Source organism: Theropithecus gelada, chromosome 9 (assembly GCF_003255815.1).
Source record: "Theropithecus gelada isolate Dixy chromosome 9, Tgel_1.0, whole genome shotgun sequence".
Classification (NCBI taxonomy): domain Eukaryota; kingdom Metazoa; phylum Chordata; class Mammalia; order Primates; family Cercopithecidae; genus Theropithecus; species Theropithecus gelada.
The window spans coordinates 80253796-80279345 of NC_037677.1; the positions used below are offsets into that span (position 1 = coordinate 80253796).

A 25550-nucleotide genomic window follows, 5' to 3' on the forward strand; every position below is an offset into this window, starting at 1 on the left:
AAAAAAAAAAAAAAAAAAAAAAAAATACATTTGCAAAACTATGATAAATTTTAAAAAGGCATACAGAAAAAATGTAATGGCAAGAAAACAATGCCTAAGGTAATTCAAAAACAATTAAAAATAGCTCTCCTAATAAAGAGAGGCTCAGGTGAAAACACTGGTCTTTATAGGAGCTATATTGCCCTGAAGAAAAGAAGCCACTATGTTCCTTCACTGCTGAAGACAGAATGAGATTTGGTTTCAAGAAATATTTAGATATGATGAAGAGCCTTTCTAATTGACAAAGTCCTTAAATGCTTCTGTGGGTTTCTTACAATGGTTGTGATTTTTTTTTTTCTAAAAATATTTTAAAAATCTATTTAAATGCTGTGGTCTAGTGGTAATAATGTGTGAATACAGAGAAATAACTAATGACTTCAAGATTTTTCTGAACCTAAATAGAGAACACTATATTTGGTTGATGAGAGTATGGAACCAAAGAAGTAATTTACTGATCATTTATAAACCACATGACAGCCTCATTTCAGTAAAAACTTTAAGAAAGTAATTCTGTATACTGCTTTTAGGGTTCATATTAAAGCAATTTTATCACAGTTTCAAAATGATATAGAAAATAAATCTATTGCAGGAGTAACACAATTTTAAATATTGATTTGTTTGTAAAAAGATAGCTTTAATCATTATTCATGGTCCAAAAAATTTCTCTTGACATATATACAGCTATACATAGAGAGATACAGTATAATATGCATACTATATTATCATGAATGAAGTAGAAGTTAATATTTTAAAATTTTCATCTTGATTTTAAATGTTTTCTATACTTTACTTTTCAAAATAAATATGATTATTTGAAGTATTTCATTGGAAGAAATATTAAACTTATGGGGAATATATAAAGGAGAGATCTGTCTATTCCTAATACAATTTAAAATAAAAGCAAATATTTGGTAGTTTAATGTTTATCTAGACCAAGTGCAGTGATTTACAACTGTAATCCTAATACTTTGGGAGGGCAAATTGAAAGGAACACTTGAGGCCAGGAGTTCTAGACCAACCTGGGCAACATAAAGAAACCCCCGTCTCTACAAATAATTTAAAATAATTCATTCAGCATGATGGCATGCACCTGTAGTTCTGGCTGTTTATTAATCTGCTCTCACATGGCTATAAAGAACTGTCCAAGACTGGGTAGTTTATAAAGGAAAGAAGTTTAATTGACTCACAGTTCCAGAGGCCTGGGGAGGCCTCAGGAAACTTACAATCATGGTGGAAGTGGAAGCAAACACATCCTTCTTCACATGGCAGCAGCAAGGAGAAGTGCCAAGCAAAAAGGAGGAAAGTCCTTTACAGAACCATCAGATTTTGTGAGAACTCACTCATTGTCACAAGAACACCATGAGGGTACCCTCATGTTCAAGTTACCTACCACCAGGTCCCTCCAACAACACGTGGGGACTATGAGAACTACAATTCAAGATGAAATCTGGATGGGGACAAAGCCAAACCATATCAAGCCTCTTGGGAGGCTGAGGCAGAAAGATTGCTTGAGCCCAGGAGTTCAAGGCTGCAGTGAGCTATAATCGTGCCACTGCACATCAACCTGGGTGACAGCACAAGATCCTGTCTTTAAAATATATATATACATATATATGAATGATAACTTAAATATTTGTCACATATATCATAATTATTAAGATATATAATTCATAAACTCATTTACTATGTTATTTTAGTTTTTAAAACATATCCAATAAGAGTGAGTTTTATATATTAGAATACATTGATCATATCTAGTATATTTTAGTGGAATCAAGTGTTAAAGGATATTTTAAAAATACTAATTATTAGTAATTTTAAGTGATCAACTTTATAACTTTTTTATAGAGTACTTGATATTCTGGGTTTCAAAATGAGAGGTTTTTCCAAGATTAAAGCCACAACTATTTTTATGATTTATTAAAACAATGAATTTGACTTGATTCATGTTGTAAATTTCCCAGAAATAATGTTAGTACTAGAGCTGTTTCCCAAAGCTAATTACCTTTACCTATTATACAGTGTAATTATACAACTATTTTAAAAAGACTTTGGAAACAAGTAAAGAAAGAAAAGGAGGGAGGAAGGGAAAGCAAAAAGACGCAAAGAAGAGAAGGAAGATAGTAGGAAAGGACAGAGAGAGAAAAAAATTTTAAAATATTTTCAGAGGAAATTCTACATCATTTTAGTTATTTAGTTATCATAATATGTGATATCAAATAAAATGTGGTACTTTGATAACATGGGTGATAAAAGAATCAAAATGTTTCTTGTAGGCTAACTGAATCTTATCAGGGCCACACTTTCATGATGGTGTGGTAATCTATAGAATAATAGCAATCTTAGAATAAAAAGTTTATTGATATAGTCACTATGTAACATGTATGTTCATATTTATATACATAAGTTGTATCTGTAAAAATCATTTAGGAAGTTCTAAGATTTTCTGGATAGCAAACTATTTTAGTCATATGTTCATATTTATATACATACAATCTTATCTGTAAAAATCATCCAGGAAGTTCTAAGATGTTCTGGATAGGAAACTATTTTAGGCGTCTGAGAGATAATATTCCATAATACCAGCATGTTTTCTTTTTCATTTTATCAATTGCAGACATAATTCCATATGCATTACAAATATGTTGGCTTTATTAAAAAGAAGATTCTAAGTATAATTAACTTATTTTATGTTTTCGAGAGCCAATCTGTGATTGTCATAAGTAATTTTAGTCACTGTACTACAGACTGAATGGGTCCTCATGCTAGCAAAAACTCTAAAAATTTGTTCTTGAAACAGTGGGTGCTATAATTATGCTTTTTCATCATTGACCTCCTGTTCTGGAGGTGACTTGGATTATGTGCTGCATAACCTCTTAGAAAGTGTTCTAAGGCAAGATTTACTAGGGCATCAAATTCTATAGTATCTTTGCCAAGTAATTTTGCTCATTTGTGTTGCCGCCTTATTTTCCTGGTAAAGGACTATTGCCTTTAAGATAGTATTGAAAAAATGTTAAGTTGATTTGATGTTAAAAACCTCTGTTTTAGTATGAGCCAAGTTTCTTCGAGTAATAACTTTGCCATTTTCCAGCTAAGGAAATTTCAGAAAATAATTCTTAAAGCCTAGATTTTATTATTTTAAAAATACAGGTAGTAGGGCTGGGCGTGGTGGCTCACACCTGTAATCCCAGCCCTTTGGGAGGCCAAGGCGGGCGGATCACGAGGTCAGGAGTTCAAGACCAGGCTGGCCAACATAGTGAAACCTGTCTCTACTAAAAATAGAAGAAATTATCAGGGCATGGTGGCGGTCTCCGGTAGTCCCAGCTACCTGGGAGGCTGAGGCAGGAGAATCACTTGAACCCAAGAGGTGGAGGTTGCAGTGAGCAGAGATCGCACAATTGCACTCCAGGCTGGGCGAGAGAACAAGACTCTGTCTCAAAAAAAAAAAAAAAAAAATGTAGGTACTATTGATACCAACTTCTGACCTTATCATAAGTTTGAAAATGCATGTAATACATACAGTCTGATACATAGTGAAACACTCAAACTGATAGCTAACAACTCTTGTTATTATCATTATTATTAAAATGCAAGCAAAGTTGCTGACATTGCATGACACTGTGCCCCAAGTCCTACAATGTGTTCTGTTAAACCCCCGCTCTTTCTCAGGCAAGTCATACACAAGGTTAGCCATTGTGTATGATTATAATAAGTCTGATTATGTCCAAATAGGCAAAAGTTTTTCTTAAAAAAATGCCCTTGTTTCTATACATCTTCAGTGGGTGAATTGACCATCCACCACTAGGTGAAATCAGTGGTTTATATAAAAATATTATCCCAGAACTGACAGTTCCCTAACATGCTTTTCAAGGTGTATTCAATGTTTTCTATTTCCCAAACCTTGAAATATATGAATACTTTAGATATCAGTTGAAGTGTCTGGGCACCCTTGATATGTGGTTATCCATTCACCTATTTATGCATTCAGTCAAATACTCCTTGAATACATATATGGGTCAGGTAATATTCAAGGTACTCAGCTAGAGTCCCTACCATAATGAAGCTTGTATTCTTATGTGGGAGACAAACAGTAAACAAGTAAATACATAAAATATATGCTATAATTTCAGACAGTGTTGCTGAAGAAAGATAATTTAGTGGGAGTATTAGAGAATGCCTGGAGAAGAGGAGGGTAAATGTATTAGCCAACAATTTGTGAAATGAGTGTATTATATTGCTACCTTATTTTCCTGGTAAAGGACTATTGCCTTGGCAAAGCCAAGGAGGCAGGAACAAGGAAAATGTGTGAAAGAGAAATGAGCAAGGTGAAATCAGATGAGCAGGCAAAAATTAAATGTTTTTAGGATCAGATTGCCCATACTAACAACTTTGTATTTATTTTGTGTGTGTGTGAGATGCAGAATCATTGGAGGGGTTTGAGCAGGAGTCATGAGATAATTGTAATAGAATTGAAGCAGAAAGTCAATTAAGAGTCTACTGCAGAAAATACAGAGGATATGAGTAGACATTAGGGCATATATTCATTGAGGTACTGGCAGGATGTGATGATTATTTGGCTATGGGTCTTAAGAGAAAGGATCAATGATTACCCCTAGGCTTTCAAACAGAACACCTTAGTAAAAGGTAGAGCCATTATCTATAGTAGAAGAGTTATAAATTTGGGAGATGAAATCATTCTGGTTTTGAATATGTTTATTTGAAAATAGCATATCTGCAGACAATTATATGTCTGCAGTTTGCAAGTTTGGACTTAAAAGGTTCAGAGTTTAGCCAGATATTAAAATTTGGTATTCATGAACAAATAGAGGATATTTGAAGCTATTGGACTGGGAGAGGTTCCAGGGGCCAAGAGTAGAAGTAGAAAATATAGAAGTTCTCATAACAGAGCCTTGGAAAACTCCAGCATTTAGTAGCCAGAAAGAGTGAGAACAAGCAAAAAGTCTGAGACAGAGCACCAGATGGGAAGGAGAAAAGGCAGAAGAGTGGAAAAAAGTTAAACAAAGAATGTATTCAAGGAGACAGTGATCAGTGGTGATGTGTAGTATATGAAAGGACTGAACTTACAGAAAATAAGGAATTATACAAATACTGAAGATTCACATACTTATCTCATAGCCCAACTGTAATTCATGAACCAACATGAGCAACAGATTATTTTCAAGGACAGTCATGAAGAAAATGGCAATATAAAAAACAACGTTCTCCAAACTGTTTTTACACCAAAGTGTCAAGTCCAGGCAAATCAACACCCTGTGGGGATAATGTTCTTGCTTTTTCTGCATCAGAATAATGCCAAATAGAAGTGTTTCTTTCTCTGAAGAAGTTAATATTGTAATTTAGTGTTTAGGTTTGAAGTCAAACTTTACCACATACTAGTTCTCTGCTCAAGATATTTATTTGACTTCTAGTTCTTAAGACATTCACGAGGCCTAAGCACTGTAAATGTTATAATGCTCACCTCAGTGTCACCCTATGTAGTTCCAAATGAAACCAATCTAAAACCTAATATAAGTGAGGACAGCCAGCAAAGTTTTGACTGTTCCTTTATCATCACTTTGATTCTTTTAATATCTTACCAAATTTTAATTCAAATTTTAATTCTTTTCTTTAAAAGTGAAATACTTTGGTGTTCCAACTTATCTTGCCTATACCTGGAATATTTCAGCATTCTTTAACTTATTGTAAGCCACAAGTTCATTAGCTCTAACATGGGTAACAGAGTACACATACGTCATCATTACTATGGTTGCAGCACACGGTAAGCATCTAGCAATTGTTAGCGATCGTTAACTTACCCATTATTAATATCATCTTCATTATTAATGTAATTTAAAGGATTGAGCATTAATTTAATGATGTATAGAAATACCTAGCATTGTAATCAGCACAGTGTAGATGGTAAATAATTTTTGTTTTTTTAGCTTTCATGCCCATTCCTGCACTTTACCACAGTCCTCTCAAATTAGCGAAGCATGGTAGCACACACCTGTATTCCCAGCTATTTGGGAGGCTAGAGTGGGATAGGAACACTTGAAACTGGAAGTTTTGAGGTTACAGGAAACTATGGTGATGCCACTGCAGTTCAACCTGGGCAACAAAGAACGACCCTGTCTCTGAATTTAAAAAAGGAGATATTGGTTGTCTTGAGAGGCAGATGTAATTCACATAATTAAAGGAAAGTGGTAGAGAAGATGCCCAAAGCAACCATTAATTTTTCCCTCATATAAATCATTTTAAAATAACCTGTAGTAGAGATACTTCATTGATTCAGATTGAGTTATCATGAAGAAATAATGATCTGGCTACATTTCAACCCTGAAAGAATGAAATTATGGAAATACGATTTTCACTTCTGAAAGACCATGAATTTTAAAGATCCATTTAATGTTATGGTTACACTTTGTTTTAACTTGGTGACAGCAAATTAATAAGTAATAATTTTATTTTAGGGATTACCTGCAAGTCGTGTGAGGTATAGAGTAGATGATGTCCAGTTTCCTTACCCTGCCAGTATTTTTGATGTGGAAGAAGATTCTGGAAGAGTAGTAACACGAGTCAATCTTAATGAAGAACCCACAACAATTTTTAAGGTCAGTGTCTCTTTTCATTATGTAGTCTATTTGATGTTTAATTTTTGTTAGAGAATTTGACTTAACAGATGACAGCACATTTTTTTATTTCAATATTTCTCCTTTTTAATTTTTTTAAATTACAATTTTTTTTTTCTCAGAAACTTCCAAAATAGTAAAAAGAAAACCTCTTGGTATCTCACATCTTGGAGACAGCCAGAATTTGCAATTTTGATCTCTATCCTCATGATGACATTTCATACAAATACAAATATATAAATATGTTTTCAAATCACATAGTCTTATACATACTGCTTTTTAAATTCAATATTATGTTGTCTATGCCAATAAGTGACATTAATGCTGTTATTTTAGTGGTTTCATAGTATTTTACTATATGAGTATAACATTATATTTTTCTTTTTAATATCATATTGAGTTGCTTTACAATTAGACTGTTTCCATTTTTTCTTATAATAAATGCTATCCTGCAACTATGTGTATGAATATCATTTTTCCCTTACTCATTTTTTTCTTAAGATAAGTACTCTTGATATAATTCTAGAAAACTTGAAAAAAAATAACCCTTTCTATGCATTCTTTATCTTTCCTGAGAGTATCCATTTTCCTAATACCACTCAACAGTTGGATGTTGTTACGTTAATCTTTGCATTTATCTAGGAAAATATCTATATCTATTTGATTTTTGTCAAATTTTACTTTTCTTCAAAAACTAATGAAACAGAACATATTCACACTTTTGTTTTTTACATATTTAAAAATATATTTGACAAAATAATGCCTGTCTCTACCTGGCAAGGTATTAAAAACATATTTTGCATTACCATAAGTAGACAATTTTATTAAGTGTTTGAACATTTCCATTTATAATAGTTACTTAGAATAATTTTTGTTACTGTGAATAAAGCGTTTGACTCTATAGTAGGGAAATAGCTTTATCAGTTAACCACGTAAGTATCAGTGAGCACTGTGTCGCTCATGATTTTACCACTGTTTGGAACAGCTGATCAGTTTGTAAATTAGCATTAACCCAAAGGTCACTTATGGCTCTCAGGATGAGATCCTGAGATCCAGGATGGTTCTGTGATCTAGGTTGAATTAGTTTACATTATTAACCTGCAGATTCCAAAAGAATTTATATTTCAGAGGACCACATAGTTTTGAAAGTATTTAACATATCTTAAAGTAAACATAGAATTGCTTTGATGTAATATAGGTTGTTAAAGAAAATCAATTATAAACCCTATTGCAGTGATAAATAATATCAGACATCACACCTCAATGCTTAAGCTTTTTCTTAATTTTCATCATTTGAACAATTTCTGCTATGCCAAATGAACTTGGCCTAATAATTTGTTTTTAAGAGATAGTATACCAAAGAATGTTAAACTACAAAGATTTCCAATTTTATCTTCTAAAGTATTTCTGCCCTATAATCTCGAAAACAAGTAATTCACTAGGAAAATTAATTTCTTTTTTGAGCAAGCTAATTAGCTTTTTATGTGATGGAATTTAACACTTTTTAAATAAGTGTATTAGTGCTATAAAATCGTGTATTTACTGTAGGCCCCAGTGGAATTATGGAAATGAGTTTTTAATTGGAGAGATATCGTATAATATACTTGTTTTGCTGGTAGTTGTTTTTTAATCATAGAGTTAGTTACTTCTTTGAGGATTCTCATCTGGCAAGTGAAAATAATAACATTTATCTGGCTGGATTATTGTAAAGATTAAATGAGAACGTAGTATCTTCTAGCATAGTGTCTGCCACCTGGTAGGCAGTGAGGAAATTGCTCCCCCTTCTGAAACCAGGGAATCCAATAATTAAAAACTTACATATAAAAATTATGCTGTTATGTTGTTCTTATTTATAATCTTTAAAATGAATTTTTATTGCTTTTTAAGTTGGTGGTGGTTGCTTTTGATGATGGGGAGCCTGTGATGTCCAGCAGTGCCACAGTGAAGATTCTTGTCTTACATCCTGGTGAGATCCCACGCTTCACACAGGAGGAATATAGGTATTGATTTCTGTCTGATTTTGAAATACATAAAATGTTTAGGGCATTTTTGAAAGGAGTCTCTCAGGCCGGGCGCGGTGGCTCAAGCTTGTAATCCCAGCACTTTGGGAGGCCGAGACGGGCGGATCATGAGGTCGGGAGATCGAGACCATCCTGGCTAACACGGTGAAACCCCGTCTCTACTAAAAAATACAAAAAACTAGCCGGGCGAGGTGGTGGGCTCCTGTAGTCCCAGCTACTCCGGAGGCTGAGGCAGGAGAACGGCGTAAACCCGGGAGGCGGAGCTTGCAGTGAGCTGAGATCCGGCCACAGCACTCCAGCCTGGGCGACAGAGCCAGACTCCGTCTCAAAAAAAAAAAAAAAAAAAAAAAAAAAAAAAAAAAAAAAAAAAAAAGGAGTCTCTCAAAATTGATGTAATATGAATTTATGAGTAGACTTCCAATTTTGGTTTCGGCATTTCTAAATTAACATAATATATATTTTAAATTTTTAAATAGTTAATATGACAATTTAGTATAAAATATGTTTTAGTAATGGTTTAATGAATAATGGATACTTTAAAAAATTGATACAAACTTATTAAAATACAACATTATATTTTGGGGATTCAGTTCTGATTAATGATCTGAATGGTTAGAAATAGACCTTTAGTTTCTCATTATTGCCAGATAGAAAATTTCATTCAATTTCCAATTTTGGCATGTAATCTGCAATGATATTTTCCATCTAATCAGTGTGTATGTGTGCATGTGTGTGCGTTTGTGTGTGTACATAGTGTGTGTATATACATAGTGTGTACATATATATAAATGTAGTGTGTGTATATATATACTGTGATACTATGTGTATACATAAATTTATATATAAATATACTGTATATATACACACTATATATACACACATATAATACATATACATTTATATATATAAAATATGCATTTACACCAATATTATATATTATAGTTTATGGTTTGTATATATACTGTATTAGTCACCTGACGCAGCCATAACAAAATACCACAAACTGGGTGGCTTAAACAACAGAAAATTATTTTCTATTTTTTTTTTTTTTTGAGATGGAGTCTCGCTCTGTTGCCCCAGGGTGGAGTTCAGTGACATAATCTCAGCTCACTGCAAGCTCCACCTCCCGGGTTCACGCCATTCTCCTCCCTCAGCTTCCCAAGTAGCTGGGACTACAGGCGCCCACCACCCCGCCTGATAAATTTTTTGTATTTTTAGCAGAGGTGGGGTTTCACCGCATTAGCCAGGATGATCTTGATCTCCTGACCTCCTGATATGCCCGCCTCGGCCTGCCGAAGTGCTGGGATTACAGGCATGAGCCACCACGCCTGGCCACAACAGAAAGTTCATTTCTTATTGTTCTGGTAGCTGACAATCCAAGTTTAAGACCAGGGTGTCCACACGGTCAGGTTCAGGGTCTCTTCTGGTCTTACAGGCAGCTGCCTTTTTGCCATATCCTTACCTGGAGAGAGAGAGAAAGCAAGCTCTGTGGTATCTCTGGAAACAAATAATTGTATGAAAAATATAATACACTGTGAAAACACAGTGGTGAAAATAAGATCACAGTATTGAGGAAGCAGCCTAAGGGACACTTAACTATGTTTGAACATGATTAACATAGTTTTAAGTTGTATCTTGAAGGAAATGTAGAGTTTAATCAATCCAAAAAGATATAGACAGAAGCTCCACACTGAATAATCAGCATATGCAGAAATATAAATAAGGGGTATGGGAGTCTACATTTAATTCCAGAATATTTTAGTAGTTTAGTCTATCCAAAGAAAAAGTGAAAGTTGGATGATGATAATAATTGAGGATAATTTAAAATGAATATCTCATATAATGGAGAACTTGATCGTGTTCTAGGATGATTTTAGTGTTTTACAATTTCTTAGATTGAACTAATAATTTTAAGCTACAGGAGGAGCTAAGGTACTGAGGATTAAGGTAGGTGAGGGACACATCTGCAAACACTTAACACACTGAACCAAGCAGTTTTATCCTTTCATACAAATCTGCCTTTAGAAGAATCTACACAAAAGTAAATTGTGTAATATAATTACCAGAAAATCCTCTATAGCATGTATGTAAATCATTGAGATGTAAACCATATGTAAAACAAATAAGAATTCTTGTTTAATCATTTTAAAAGATTATTCTCACCCATATGTACATTATTATCTATTAGTTTCCTTTTTTCTGAAATAGAAACCTGTGCTTCCAGTCCTTTGGATTGGATTCCAATTCCTTGCTATGGGATACAATAGTCCCCTCCTTATCCACAGTATCGTTTTTCACAGTTTGTTGCCCAAAGTCAACCGTGGTCAGAAAATATTAAGTGGAAAATTCCAGAAATAAGCAATTCATAAGTTTTAAATTGTATGCCATTCTGAGTAGCATGATGAAATCTTATACTGTCCTGTGCCACCCTACCCTGGAGCGGAATCATTCTTTTGTCCATTGTATCCAGGCTGCCCATCAGTCACTTAGTAAGTCTGGTTTATCAGATTGAAAACAAACAAACAAAAAAAGAAACACATAGTAAATACAGGCTTTGTTGTCATCTGAAGTTCCAGGCCTCTAGTGGGGGTCTTGGAGTATATCCCCCATAAATAAAGGGGGACTCCTGTGCACAGTTTTCTGTTTTTGAAGAACTTCTCTGAATGTGTTAATTTTGAAGTTCTCAAGAACAGGACGGATATAAACTCTCTATGTTTCTCGCTAAATTATCTAGATCAGGTATTCTCAAAAAAAAATATACTTACTCTTCTAAGTGAATACAAAAAAACGCTCACAGTTTTAACTTAAAATTCCCATCTGTGTTCTTCAAAGCCCCTTGCGGCAAGTCTAATTATCTTTGGAAACTCCAAGAGAAGAAGAAAGTGATAAAATGCTTAAAGTTCCTTTTTAAATAAACTTAAGTGGTGTACTGTTTCTCTAGGTTTTCATTTAGAACTCATTTCATGTTAATAGAAATATGCCTCTAGACTTCTCTCTTAGCTAAAATATCCAGGCCAAGGTCATAAATTGAAGCAGGGCATTGCTCATTTAACTCTCTTTTTTAAGTATCTTTGCTTAATGCCGTGTTTTAAAAATGCAAATGTGTTGTTCAACGTGTAATTTACCATTTTGTACCATCTCTGCATAAAACTATTAACTTCAAATAGATTCTCTTAATAAAGTTGTTGTTAACTTAGAGAACAAAAATTAGCCAATTGTGTGGTACTAAAATTAACAACAGTCACATAGATATATGTGGGAGAATTTTGAACTTTCAGAACTTTTCTAACAATTACAAAATTGCCCTCCATTATCCCAGTTCATTTGGTATTCTGAATTATAAAGATAATTTGGTAATCTTGTTGCATCCTACTGTGTATTAATAATATGCACAATTGTACACACATAACTCCCAGAGATTCTAAGAATCAGTATTTTGGTCATAATGCATTTAGTAGTACTTGAATACTTAAAAGGATTAAATTTTTATCAAATAACCAGAAAATTTGAAAAATAGATGTTATACCAAATGTGAACAAGGACACTACTTTTTGGATAAATGCAAGTAATTGAATATAATTATGTTCATATAGGTCTAAATTTGAACCAAAATTTTAACTGAACTGTAAAGAAACTTAAGTCTAATGATTATCATCTTCAATTATCTCTTCATTCTTTTTGAAGATCATTGAGGAAATACATAGATAGCAGTATCTGGATGCCTCCTAAATCCTTTTTCTCATGGGTATATAGCTGGATTACATTTCCTCTCCTTACTAACTACTGGTGAATTCTGAATTCTGCCATTTGACTGTTTTCTGGCCAAAAAAATATGCAACTAAGTGGTCTGCATCATTTCCTTAGAAGGCTTAGTCCCATTAGCTACTGCTGTTTCAACTAAGTTGTTCAACATTTTATTAGTTTCCAACAACTAATCGCATAATTAATTAATCATATTTAAAAGTCATTCTCATTCATATTGCAGTATTTCCCAGCTTGACATTTTAAAAACAATATTCATGGTAGAATATTTTTATTTCTGTATGATATTTTCTTTTAATATGTTCAATTGCTAGTTTGGCAATATGCCTGTGCCATTTCAGGTTGCTTTGGAGGCCAACACACTTTCCTTTCTTAATGAAAAAAAAAGTGAAGCACATAATGGTTTCTGCCAACCTCATATGCCTCATTCCCTCCCTACTGTTTTCAAATTCATTTTACTGCCTCAACTGGATGCACATAATTCCCAGAGATGCTAAATGACATTATTAATTTTTGATCATTAGGATGGTCCTTTGTGTTGGAATTACTCCTAGTGAAAAACCTTCTACTTCTTGTGATTAAATTTGGGGGAAACAAAAATGATAGCTCCGGATTTATGTTCTTTGTAGGGTGTAAGAGAAGATAATGTGTTACAGATGGAAAGCAGTAATCTGGCACTGTAAGCTGAGGTACACATGGTTATTACATCTCAGGAATGTCTTCATTCCAATACTTGTGTTTGAATTCCATAGGAAAAATTAGCATTTAACAAATGATTAGGTATAAAAGAGAGATATTAAAGATAAAATATTTATTTATCGTAGAATATTTAACTGAATCATTGACCCATACCTCCCCCTCCCATCACTGACTCCATTGACTTATTTCTATTAGATAGTCATTAAATCATTAAATTTCAGGGCAATCAGATTGAGTTAGGGCTAGTTTAGGCCACTGTAATAGGAAACCACCAAATTTCAATGATTTAGAGTTCAGGGACCTGGGCAACTCAGGGGTGACCATCTTCAACATTCTGTTTCAAAATAACTCATTATTACCATTTTAGTCAGGGGAAAGGGGAAAAAAGATAGAAGTCCACATCTAGAGATTTCCTTAATCAAGTGAGGTGAGAATTGATTTCACCTCATTTCAGTTCAGTTCACATTTCGTTGTGAGAATCCAGGTACAGGTCTACATTTAGCTCTAACAAGGGGAGAGGAATGCTGTTCCTTGCTAGGCAACTGTGTCCTAGTGTTACCTCAATTGTTGAGGAAAAAGGGGAAATGGTATAGGCGAAGACCTTGCACATTAAATATGTGATTGTAAACAATTTACGGATTTATAGATTTTAATTGCCACAGTGATTTTAAAATGACTTAGAATGCAAAATGGGGTGGGTACATAAGCTGATGATATAACAGAATAGAAGTATTTTTACATTTAAATATGTATTAATGAAGTAAATTGTTCTTAAAATAACAAGAAAATGAATATTTTTTTTTTTTTAATTCAAAGCAAATCTCAGATTAACATTTCTGGTTGGTTTTAAAAATCTGTATTTTTAGTAATTTCAGTTTAATGAGTATTAACATTACATATTCCAAGCCAAACCTTTCTGAATTTCAAGCTAAAGATTGGATATTTGATACAACCAATTACCTTCTCCAGTTTTCTGAGAAGTTTCAGTGTCTTGGTCACAAAAGTAAAATAAAAAGAAAATAAAAATGAAAGCATAATGGCAAAGTGTAAATTTGAGTTATGAGCTGAAAACTAGCATGGCAAAGACCATCAAAAATGTTTGAGAGGTTGCAATTACTATTTGGCATAACATTTTTCAATATACCAGTTCTAGCTAGACAGAGAAACAAAATCCATTGTTCTTTTTTTAGAATTGAAAGCACTTTTATGTTGTTCTATTGGTAATTGCTTAGTTGCTGGAATATAACAATAGATCTATCATTATCTTCTTCTAAAATTGTAAAAGAATAAAATAATAGGCACAAGTAATAAACACCATAGTAAGTACTTTAATATTTGCTAAAGGAAAATCCTACTGCTTTGCCTGCAAAGTTTTGATGACAGATAATTAATAGGTTTTCTGACTTATGTAAAAGTAACGACATAATAAAAAGTCAACCCCTCCTTCCACATAGTTAATCATGGTATGCCTCTGTTTCGTTTCCATATTTAAAAACTTCTTTACGGCTGGGCATGGTGGTGCTCACGCCTGTAATCCCAGCACTTCGGGAGGCCAAGACGGATGGATGACAAGGTCAGGAGATCGAGACCATCCTGGCTAACACGGTGAAACCCTGTCTCTACTAAAAATACAAAAACAAATTAGCTGGGCCTGGTGGCGGGCACCTGTAGTCCCAGCTACTCATGAGACTGAGGCAGAAGAATGGTGTGAACCCAAGAGGCAGAGCTTGCAGTGAGCCAAGATTGTGCCACTACGCTCCAGCCTGGATGACAGAGCTTTTTTGAGACTGTCTCAAAAAAAAAAAAAAAACTTTACTTTCCTTTGAAAAAGAAATAATGAAGTTTGAAAATCATTCAAAAATTTTACAAAGACAACCCTATACTCAATAAAGTAGGTTGTCGGTATTTAAAAACACATTTCTTAAGGAAAATGATGTTTGTCTGGTTTATAATTTATAATATTAAGATTTTTATATGTATTGGAAAAAGATTTGAGGTTTTTTTTTTTTTCAAATCCTGTGAACTATATGTTATTTCCTGATGGCTGACTTCAAATAATCAAGGGTAGGAGTAATCACATAATGGGAAGAAAATTGCCCCATAGAGATATATGTTTACTTTTATAATGGCCGGAGTTATAGTAGATAAGAATTACTATACACTTGATTCTCTTTGCTTTGTAGGGTTGTTATAGTAATTGAAACAGACTCATTTTGTTAATTTCATGACCTTTTCACATCAATCTTTTATGGAGTCACTTAGGTGAAATGGAGGATCAAGACATTGTGTGTTCATTTGTCATTAATGAACATCTGTTCTATCCAGAAAACAATGAGTTCTTCTTAAAACTTTTGAAATATATAACTCTTCATACTGTATACTATTCCTTTTGATGACAGCAGCGACCTGTCTGGAGCATTTGCTGCAAAGACGCTGGCTGCAACCAGGGAAGCACAGCTGGGGCTGTGCACTCTGCAGAGTCAGTGAGAGCTGGGAACAGGCAGGGGCCCCATGCATTTCTGAGTTGGTGGGGCCAGAGCCCAGAGCTCCCAGCTGAGACTGTGGACCTGGGTCCGCCTCCTGCTACAGGCTCAAAGTGTGTTCTCCCAATGCCTGGCCTCTCCCTGCTTCCGAGGCCTGCTCCAATTTCGGAGCAAAGCTGTGATCAAGCCCCGAGCATTGTCACCACCTGGCTGGGTGTGCACGCACTCATGGTGGTGCTGACACACAAGCCCCTTGCCACCTCAGCCCCCTCTGCACTTTGGGCACCAGTGAGCATGGAAAGGAAACCAAGGTGGGGCTGAGGGTGTCCTGGAGCAGGCCTGCAGTCACCTCTTGGGCAAAAATGGCCTGGGTGCCATGAATGGCAACAGAAGGCAGACAGGCTCCTGGGTGGAAAGGGATGGGTCTGGTGAAACCTCACCTTCTAGCCAAGGATTGCCTGAAGTCTGGCACCCAGCCTGCCAGTTCCCTGGACTGGGGTGAGAACTTATGGTGCTTTTTCCAGGCTGCCTATGGCTGCCCATGGACCAATCTGCAATCACTTTCTCCCTTCTAAAGTACATAAAAACCCCAGACTCAACCAGACTCAGGCAGACATCAGGACAACCTGCTTGAGGATAGGAGCTACCCACTCTGAGTCTCCTCTCCACTGAGGGCTACAGACATCAGGACAGGCTGCCTGCATCTAGGAGCTACCCATTTCAGGTCACCTGAGAGAAATACTGTTGCTCAATGAAGCACCTCTTTGCCTTGCTCACCCTTCAGATGGCCACATACCTAATTCTTCCTGGATATGGGACAAGAACTTGGGACCTGCTGAATGGCAGGACTGAAAGAGCAGTAACACAAGTACGGCTGACACATGTCTCCCTGCTTGCCACATTGTAGACGATGAGAAGGAGAGAAGAGAAGCAAAGTGGCCTTTTAGTGATCCCAGACCTTGGGGCTCCCTGAGCCAGGCCTATGACACCCTCTTTGGGACTCTGGTTTCTGTTGTCTCCAAGCTACCAGGTGCCACCACGTTCCCCTCATCCAGACATGGGTGCCCTCAGTGGAAGCTGTTTGTGGTGCACCAGATCCAGCCACAGGCTTGCATGGAGTTGGCATCTGTGCTGGCTCCTGGAGCTGCCCTTCCCACCACAGTAGCCAGCGTCCATGGCTGTGCACAGTGGTGGACCCCACACTCACTCACTCATCCCCACCTCACTGCTCTGTGCCTGGCTCGCCCTTGGCAGGCATGGGATCTAGGCTGGTAGAAGAATCCAAGTGAAGCCTGCTAGGCTGAGTGGGTGAAACAAGCCCAGTGGGCTTGAGCAGAATTCATGCAAAGGTGCCACCAGCCACAGAGGCTTCCTACTGGAAAAGCTACACTCCAAGGATTCTGTGATATTTTCTACAACTGTAGACAAACGTTTGTATATTTTAGAAGCATACACACAACCAAAAATCTCAAATTGTAACAAATCTTCCACATTGTTCCTCTTTTATTTCATTCCTTCAGTTTCTATTTTTGACAAAGATACAACAATGATATTAGTGTCTTAGAATTTGCATGCCCCATGTGATCATTCTTCCTTCTTGCTCTACTACCTTTCCCTGAAACAAAGAGCTAAGCAAAGAGTTTTTAACAAGCTAATGGCATTTCTTCATTCTTTATTGTTGAAACATCCTCCATCTCTCTTTCTCAAAATTATCTCCAACTAGTTCCATTTTTTTTTGGTGGGGGGGGGGGCGGCAATGAATTAAGTCCAAGTAATATCCCCTATTACACATAAACATTCCAAATTTAAACTTTGATTTTTTAACCATTCAAGTGATTGGGTAGTTTCTGCATATCTATTTACAATTACATATATTTGTTTAAATAATTTTTTATAATTTATTTTTCATTAGAAATTGAGAAAAAATGTTAATCTTATCTATAAAAATTATATTCTCAAATTCACATTATAACATGAATGAAATAGACTATAGAGATCATTTAGTTGGCCTAATAAGTCAGCCATTCAATACTTGACTCCTTAGGCAGCCCCTAGGAAATATGTCCTTCATACAAACATAAACAGATTTCAGAACACAGAAACTGTGACCTCGACCAACTGTGCTTCCTGTAGTTGCAAATCTGAGAGGCATACTCTTATTGTCACTGCATGTTCATATTTGCTAAGGGGTTTTCAGTCAATTATCTATTTAGAGATTTTGGAAATTAGTTACACTGTCAGAGTCAGTAAATTCCTTTTATGTATCTTTCGTTTAAACCCTACAGAAATAGAAAAATCCTAATAGTAGTTCAAACACATATTACTTGAGATTACATTGACTCCTGTAGGTGAAGTAAGTTAGCTTTCTGAAGAATGAGAATGACATTTGACCTTCATCTCAGGATGATGGACTAAGACTTACACACACTGAAATTCACTTGTCATCAGTTTTAAAAGTAAATATCGTGAAAAGGTCAACACGTCTGGAATAGATCATAGAATCTAAATGTGAATATTGATTTTGAGTGGGAAAAGCAGTATGTTACACAATTTATCAAAAACTTTGCCAAATACAATTAATTGCAAAATTTTCAAAGATATATGCCACCTATATAGATAGGTCTTTGTTATTTATTTAAAAATGGAAATGTATCAAATTTAATATTAACCTTTGCATGATTTAATGTCACATGTTAATTTTTAAGATTTGAATATTTTCAAGTGTAATTTCCATAACAACCTAAATTCAAAATTTATACTGGTATATATATTATAAAAATAAGGGCAAATATTCCTAAGTTATATTTGTTAACCTCTTGTTGATATATTGCTAAACTCAGAAAAAATATTGTAAGTCCTTTTCAATTTATATTATTAAAATTTAATATATCAAATTCAAAATCAGGATGTTATACATGTGAACATTCTGAAATTTTGAAAAATTTTAACTCCTTCCAAAGATAATCTTATCACTTTCTCTGTTAAAATAAAACACTGGTAGTTGGTTGATTCATATGAATTAATTTTGTAATAAATGAAAGGTTGAAAGTTGTATACAATTTATATTTAAAATGAATTTCTCAAGAAACTTTATATTAAAGAAAAAAATTAGAGTATATTTAACAAAAGATTAACATTTTACCTCTTGATATACAAAACAGAAAAAGTATAATTTATAATCAAGACATTCATCTTTGTAAACTATGAAAATGTAAATAATGTTATCACAGTGGCCAAAGAAATAGCAAGTGAGCAGTTCTAGTTAACATTTCATTATAAAGAGAATTAAAATTACCTTATATTGAGGAGCATAGCCATCATTTTCTTTTTCTTTCTAGAGGCAGGATCTCATTCTGTCTTCCAAGCTGAAGTGCCATGGCTCGGTCATAGCTCACTGCAAGCAGTCTTCCATCTTAACCCTCAGCCTCCTAAGTAGCTATGACTTTAGGTGCATACCGCCATGCCTAGCTAATTTTTTAAAAAATTATTTTGTAGTGACAGAGTCTTGCTATATTGCCCAGGCTGTCATTCTTATAAAACCTTCCAAGTTTGGACTTACAGATTTTGAGAGAAGATTTTAATAAGATGAACAATAGTTTGGAAAGAATGATTTGTCTTGAGTTCAAATAAGTTAATGAAAGCTAACTGAAGACTATAAAATAATATAAAACAAATGGACATGCAGAGAGCATAACTTGATTGCTAAAATTGTTTTCTATTTTAATTTAGATTTGTTGTCCAATAAAAGAGCTGACTTTACCTGAAGATAGCCTTTCCTGTCTTTTTATGGCACTATTAAAACCGTGCCTCAAACATAATAGGTTTTGCCCATTTAACTATTGATGGAATGATTCTGACAATCTTTCATTACAGTTTTCATAGGCTCTCTGTGTACCCATATGGAATTTAATTTCTCTTTCACATTTCCAAGGTTATACACATTTTGGCATTTGCTCATGTAGCAGAGTGAAGCAAGTCTTCCATCAACAAAGTACTCAAGTCCAAACAGTTCACTTTACATCCACTGTTTAGAATTTAGCACAAACTTTTCAATACAAAGAGTGATTTTATAGGTCTCATTATTTCACTATATTGTATCTATGGGAAATTTTGATCCAAGTGAAACATATAGTAGGATATATTAATTTTATTTTATTAGTGATCAATGCAAACATATTTGAGACAAAAATAACATACTAAATGGAGTCCTATGGTGATGAGTCTGGAGAAATAGGGAGAGTTGGATTGTGAAGGGACTTGCTGAGCCATATTAAAAACTTTGTTAATTATCACAGAGAAATTTGAAGACATTGAATGGTGTTAAACAGGCAAATGACATATGCATAGCCTCTTTATGGAAGTCACTTTGTGCTTCCACAATCTCCATGGAAAGTAGAATTTTACACTATTTAAATCTTGATTCAAAATCATGAAATTTTTATCACCAATTTATAATGGGTAAGTCGTTCGTCTCCCAACGCCTTCGGTGCTTAATAGCTGTGCTATTTACTTAATCTTCTGAGAATGCCTTTTACTTCTGGTAAACTTTTCACACATGGTTTCATGCCATTAGGTAATGTACTTAAACTAAAATCACATGCACAAAAATAGAGTGAACAGGAAATATATATCAGGCAATTACAAACAAGGGCAAGCAGAAATCACTATGTTAATGTCAAATAATGTATAATTCAAAACAGAATTAAGATTACCTGTACACTCTGTCTCACTTAAAAAAAAAAAAAATTGTAAATTTTCAAGCGAGAGGAATACATTTGCTACTTTAATATATCCATATAGTTTCCAGCATAGATAAGACCATACAATTTATTGTCCAAAGCAGGACACTTTTGAAAGTAAGAAGAGCCCTCTATAATAATTAAGGTAAGGCAATAGACAAATAGGGATGTGTTTATCAGGACCTAACCCCATTGTAAGTCGAGGAGCATACTGAATGTATATCACTTTCATACAATAGTAAAGTCAAAAATTGCAAGTCAAACCATCACAAATCAGGTATCTTCTGTACTTTAGTAAGTTTAAAAAATTTATCCAGCACATTCTTATGAATTTAAGCTTTAAGAACCAATGGCTATGAGAGATTAGAACACACTATTTTAATGAGAACAATATAATAATTTAAGCAAAGGCAAAAACAAGCACCTTAGATTGTAGTTTCTGCTTTCAAATATTTGGATAAATTGTTTATACTTCTGTTTTTATATCCTCAAGATGAAGATTCTTTAAGGAACTGAATAGAAACGAAACTCTTAATGACAGGAAGCAAGCATTCTTTGGAACATATGTAGAAAGCAGTGTCTAGCTTTTTGGCCCTTAATTAATTTTCTTGTCTAAAATCCATCCTAAGAATTCTGGGAAAACTGCATCTCTCTCCTGATTCATGTCTTTTTAAAACTGTTTTTCTTATTTAAATATGTAAAATTAGATCACTCTGATGCAATTACTCCAAGGTTACAAATAATCGGAGTTCTAGTGGGTGTTTTTTGTTTTTTTTTATTCTTCCCTTCCCATTTTCATTAAATTCCCTCATAGTAGATATAAAAACAGTACCTTAATTGGTACTGATTTGCAAATATATTGAACTCAAACATATCAAAATAAATTAGATTTGTCTCTCACTACAAAGAAAGCTATAGAGCCAGATTGAATCCTAGTGAAATTTTATAACATCTATTTACAAACACGTTTATATCCTAAATTGCCTGGCTTTTAAAATAATTAGAAGCTTTATTCGACATATACAACATTTACTTTTATTGTTACTTCTTGAACTCAACAATAAAAGTAGATTTTAAATTGTACAGTAATTGTTTCATCTATATTTATACTATAAAAACTGGGTCTAACATTTAGACATTGCAAATTATGTTATTCTAGTATAGTCATTATTCAGAAAATTACTTAAAATGTACTTAATTGAAAGATTTATTGTAATATATATTTTCAAAAAACACTTAGAAATATTAAAAGGATATGTATGGGCTGGGTGCGGTGGCTCACAGCTGTAATCCTCCTGCACTTTGAGAGGCTGAGGTGGGTGGATCACGAGGTCAGGAGTTCAAGACCAGCCTGGTCAAGATGGTGAAACCTCGTCTCTACTAAAAATACAAAAAATTAGCCAGGTGTCGTGGTGGGCGCCTGTAATCCCAGCTACTCGGGAGGCTGAGGCAGAGAATTGCTTGAACCTGGGAGCCACAGGTTGCAGTGAGCTGAGATCGTGCCATTGCACTCCAGTCTGGGCGATAGAGTGAGACTCCATCTTAAAAAAAAAAAAAAAAAAAAAAAGGATATGTATAAATTAGTTTATATTTTCATGAGGTTATATTGTAAGTATTGTGCATGTAAATTCCGAAGCAGTTAACTTTTTTGGTTTGCATTTAATCTGCAAAGATTTACTTTTAAACAACAGATTTGGAGTTATTTTGATCAGTTTTCTTCTTATGAAAGTGCAATTATTTGTGACACATCCAATACAATGTAATATTATTCAGCAATAAAGTGAAATGAGATATCACACTACAAAAGACATAGAGGAAACTTAAGCGCATATTGATAAGGAAAGAAGCCAGTCCAAAAAACTACGTACTGTATGATTTCATCTATGTGACATTCTAGAAAAGGTAAACATATAGAGGCAGTAAAAAGATCATTAGTTATCAGGGGTTCAGGTGAAAAATGAGATGAATAGATGAAAAACAGAAACATTTTAGGTCAGTATGAAGGACGTTCACTAATAATTGATCCTAAGGGAGAACTCACTGTGTGGAAGATAGCACACAGTGTCACTAGGTGAACCAGCTGGAACAGGAACCCAAACGCTCCCCTCCACTGCATTCTGGGCTGCAGTATTACCAGTGCCTGAACCTGGTGAGAGACACATTCAAACGCAAGTTATATGAAGTGGATTTTTTAATAGTTACTCTAATAGATGTGAAGTGATATCTCATTGTAGGTTTAACTTTTATTGTCCTGATCATTAGTGACAGTGAACATTTTTTCGTATATTTACTGGTCATTTGTATGTCTTCTTTGGGAACTATCTATTCTGGTCCTTGGTCCGTTTTTAAATCAGGATATTGATGGAAGAGATATCTGCACTCCCAGGATTATTGCAGCATTATTCATAATAGGATATGGAATCAAACAAAATGTGTCTATCAATAAATGAATGGATAAATAAAATGTGATATATATATATATGTATACACACACAATGAAATACCATTCAGCCTTAAAAATGAAGGGAATTCTTTTATTTGGGACAACGTGAATGAACCTAGACTTTAATTAGTATTCTATTTTGTCTCAAATACGTTCATTTGTCTCAAATCTGGAGGACATTATGTTAACTAAAATGCATCAGGCACAGAGAAAAAAACTGCATGTTCTAATAATGATCTAATAAAGCTAATATATATGGAATCTAAAAAAGTTGAACTCATGAAAGTAGAGCATAAAAAAGTGGTTACCTGGGGCTGGGTAGGAAGGGAAGAATTGGGGAGATATTGGTCAAAGGATACAAAATTTCTGTTAGACCAGAAGAATAAATTGAAGAGATTTGTTTAACAACATGGTGACCATAGTTAAAAACAATGTACAATATTATACATTGCTAAGGGAATAGATTTTAAATGTTCTCACCACTAATAAACATGTAAGGTAATAAAATGGAAGGATGGTAGTTTAATTTAGCCATTCTACAGTGTATACATATTTCAAAACATCATGTCATGCACCATAAGTGTATAAAATTTCTATTTGACGATTAAAAAATAAGAATACAAAAAATTCTGAGACCATTGAACTTTTCTGGGAGGAAGTATAAATAATGAATGCATAGGCATAGTGACATTATTTTTATCTTGATTTATTTCTCAATAACATTATTATTAGAAACAAAAAATATTAATTTTTAAAATACACAGCTGTTTTACATATAAAATTTAGAAGGTAAGGATAATGCAATAGTAACATTAATGAGGAAAAACATTTAAAATTACTCTCATAAGTCTGTTTTTAAAATCAAAATATTATTTAGGATTCTCTTTAAGTATTAGTTGAGGTGATTTTGGAATTTTAGTCAAAACCTGTAGCTTTTGTTTAAAATGGCCAATAAAGTTAGAAGCATTGCCTTTGTGGAGTAAATAGGAACCAACACTGCCATCATGGATATGCAAGGACATCAAACCCAATTCAGGTCAAGCCTTGTGAAAGGGCCTTTGAGGAAGCCCTTCCTGAAGGCCATTATGAAAACATGAAACCACTAGCCTCTCCCATGTTCCAGGTTCATATCTGCTAAATAACCATTTCCTTTAGCATCCTCTTAGCAATCTTTGGAAAATGACCATCTAGTTGGTATCTATCTCCAACTACATCAGTGAGCTGTACAGTTCCATTACTGAAGCTGTCTGTTTCAAGTGTTTCTTTTATTTTAAGAGTGCAGTTTGTCAGTTGTATTGGCAGTAAATTTAGCTTTGAAAGGTAGTATTCTTCCATTTCAGACACTAAGAATTATTTGTTATAAATCAGGTGTGAAAAACCTAAATTGGAAGAGAGCTAGTGATGCATTTTTCTTCATAAATGGATGAATTGAAGATTTATGAATTTAGTAGTCAGAGAAAATATTTTTTAAAAAAAAACCTTCTGAGAAATGTTTCATTTGGCCATAATTCATTGCTTCTGAAATTGAGCAACAGATTTTGATTATACTCAACAGAAAGAAGAGTGAATGATAGCTCAAATTATATCAGATTCAGAATGGTAGAACTAGAAAAGACATTAGAGATAGTTTATCCGCTTTAAAAATCATAAAGTGTCAGCCCATAGATCAAATGTAGTCATTTGATGCTTTAAAAAAATAAATCCCCACTGGTTGTTCACAAATGTATACAAAATTTTAAATTTCCTTTATTGATTGACAAATCACACTAGACTTGAATTATTGTACAGTAGCTACATACTGTCCCATTCCTAACTTCCATTCCTCTCCCTATTAATTTATATTCAGCCCATTTTATTCAATTTGGTTATGTTCCTACCTTCTCTGTCCATCTGGCTTAATGAATCCTGATTTATACCAACTCCATTATTTTGTATTCAAGACGTATGTGACTCCAAAGAGAGTATGCAGTTTGCCCACATCATGTAACTGATACTTTCCACAACGTAGAACAATAATAAAAATATTATTTTTTATTAATATTGTACATTTTAATCCTGCCAAAGAATATAAAATAGTTGATATTTTGTAATCTATTACTCATTATCATGGAGGTTCATTTAATTCTTTTCTGGAGAAGATTGTATAGTATGTTTTAATTCTGACAGAAATAAATATATTGGAACAAATAAGACAAAAGTTAATGAGGAGAAATTTTGTCTAGGAGTAAATCTCTTTTAAACATTTACTAACAAATAGAATTTTAAATGCTTTTAGTAGTATGCATAGGATTTAAATGTCTTCTTAAATTATGCCAATTACTTTTTCTTAGTATTATTTCTATCCTAATTGTCAGTTAAGGTTAGCAAAAATGCACACATGTATTTTTTAATATTTGAAAGAAGACATAGCATTTTTCTTTTCTGTTATTTATTTATTTATTTATTGAGACTTAATCTTACTCTGTCACCCAGGATGTAGTGCAGTGGTGGGGTTTTCAGCTCATTGCAACCCCACCTCCTGGGTTCAAGCAATTCTCATGTCTCAGCCTCCCAAGTAGCTGGGACTACAGGAGCACACCACCACAACCAGCTAATTTTTGTATTTTTAGTAGAGATTGGGTTCTACCATATTGGTCAGGCTGGTCGCAAACTCCTGACCGCAGGGGATTCATCCAGCTCAGCTTCCCAAAGTGCTGGAATTACAGGTGTGAGCCACTGCACCCGGCCCGACATAG

At 34.2% G+C, this 25550-nt stretch overlaps 1 protein-coding gene across 16 annotated transcripts in view; it reads left to right on the plus strand.

Moving 5' to 3' along the window:
* PCDH15 (protocadherin related 15) overlaps positions 1 to 25550 on the plus strand; it is a 1828063-nt gene that overhangs the window by 1664360 nt on the left and 138153 nt on the right. For all 16 annotated transcript variants that reach the window (XM_025396095.1, XM_025396103.1, XM_025396104.1 and 13 more), the window contains 2 exons: positions 6510 to 6650; positions 8556 to 8668. In XM_025396095.1, coding sequence (XP_025251880.1) covers positions 6510 to 6650; positions 8556 to 8668 — 254 coding nt within the window. The remainder of the gene's footprint in view (positions 1 to 6509; positions 6651 to 8555; positions 8669 to 25550) is intronic.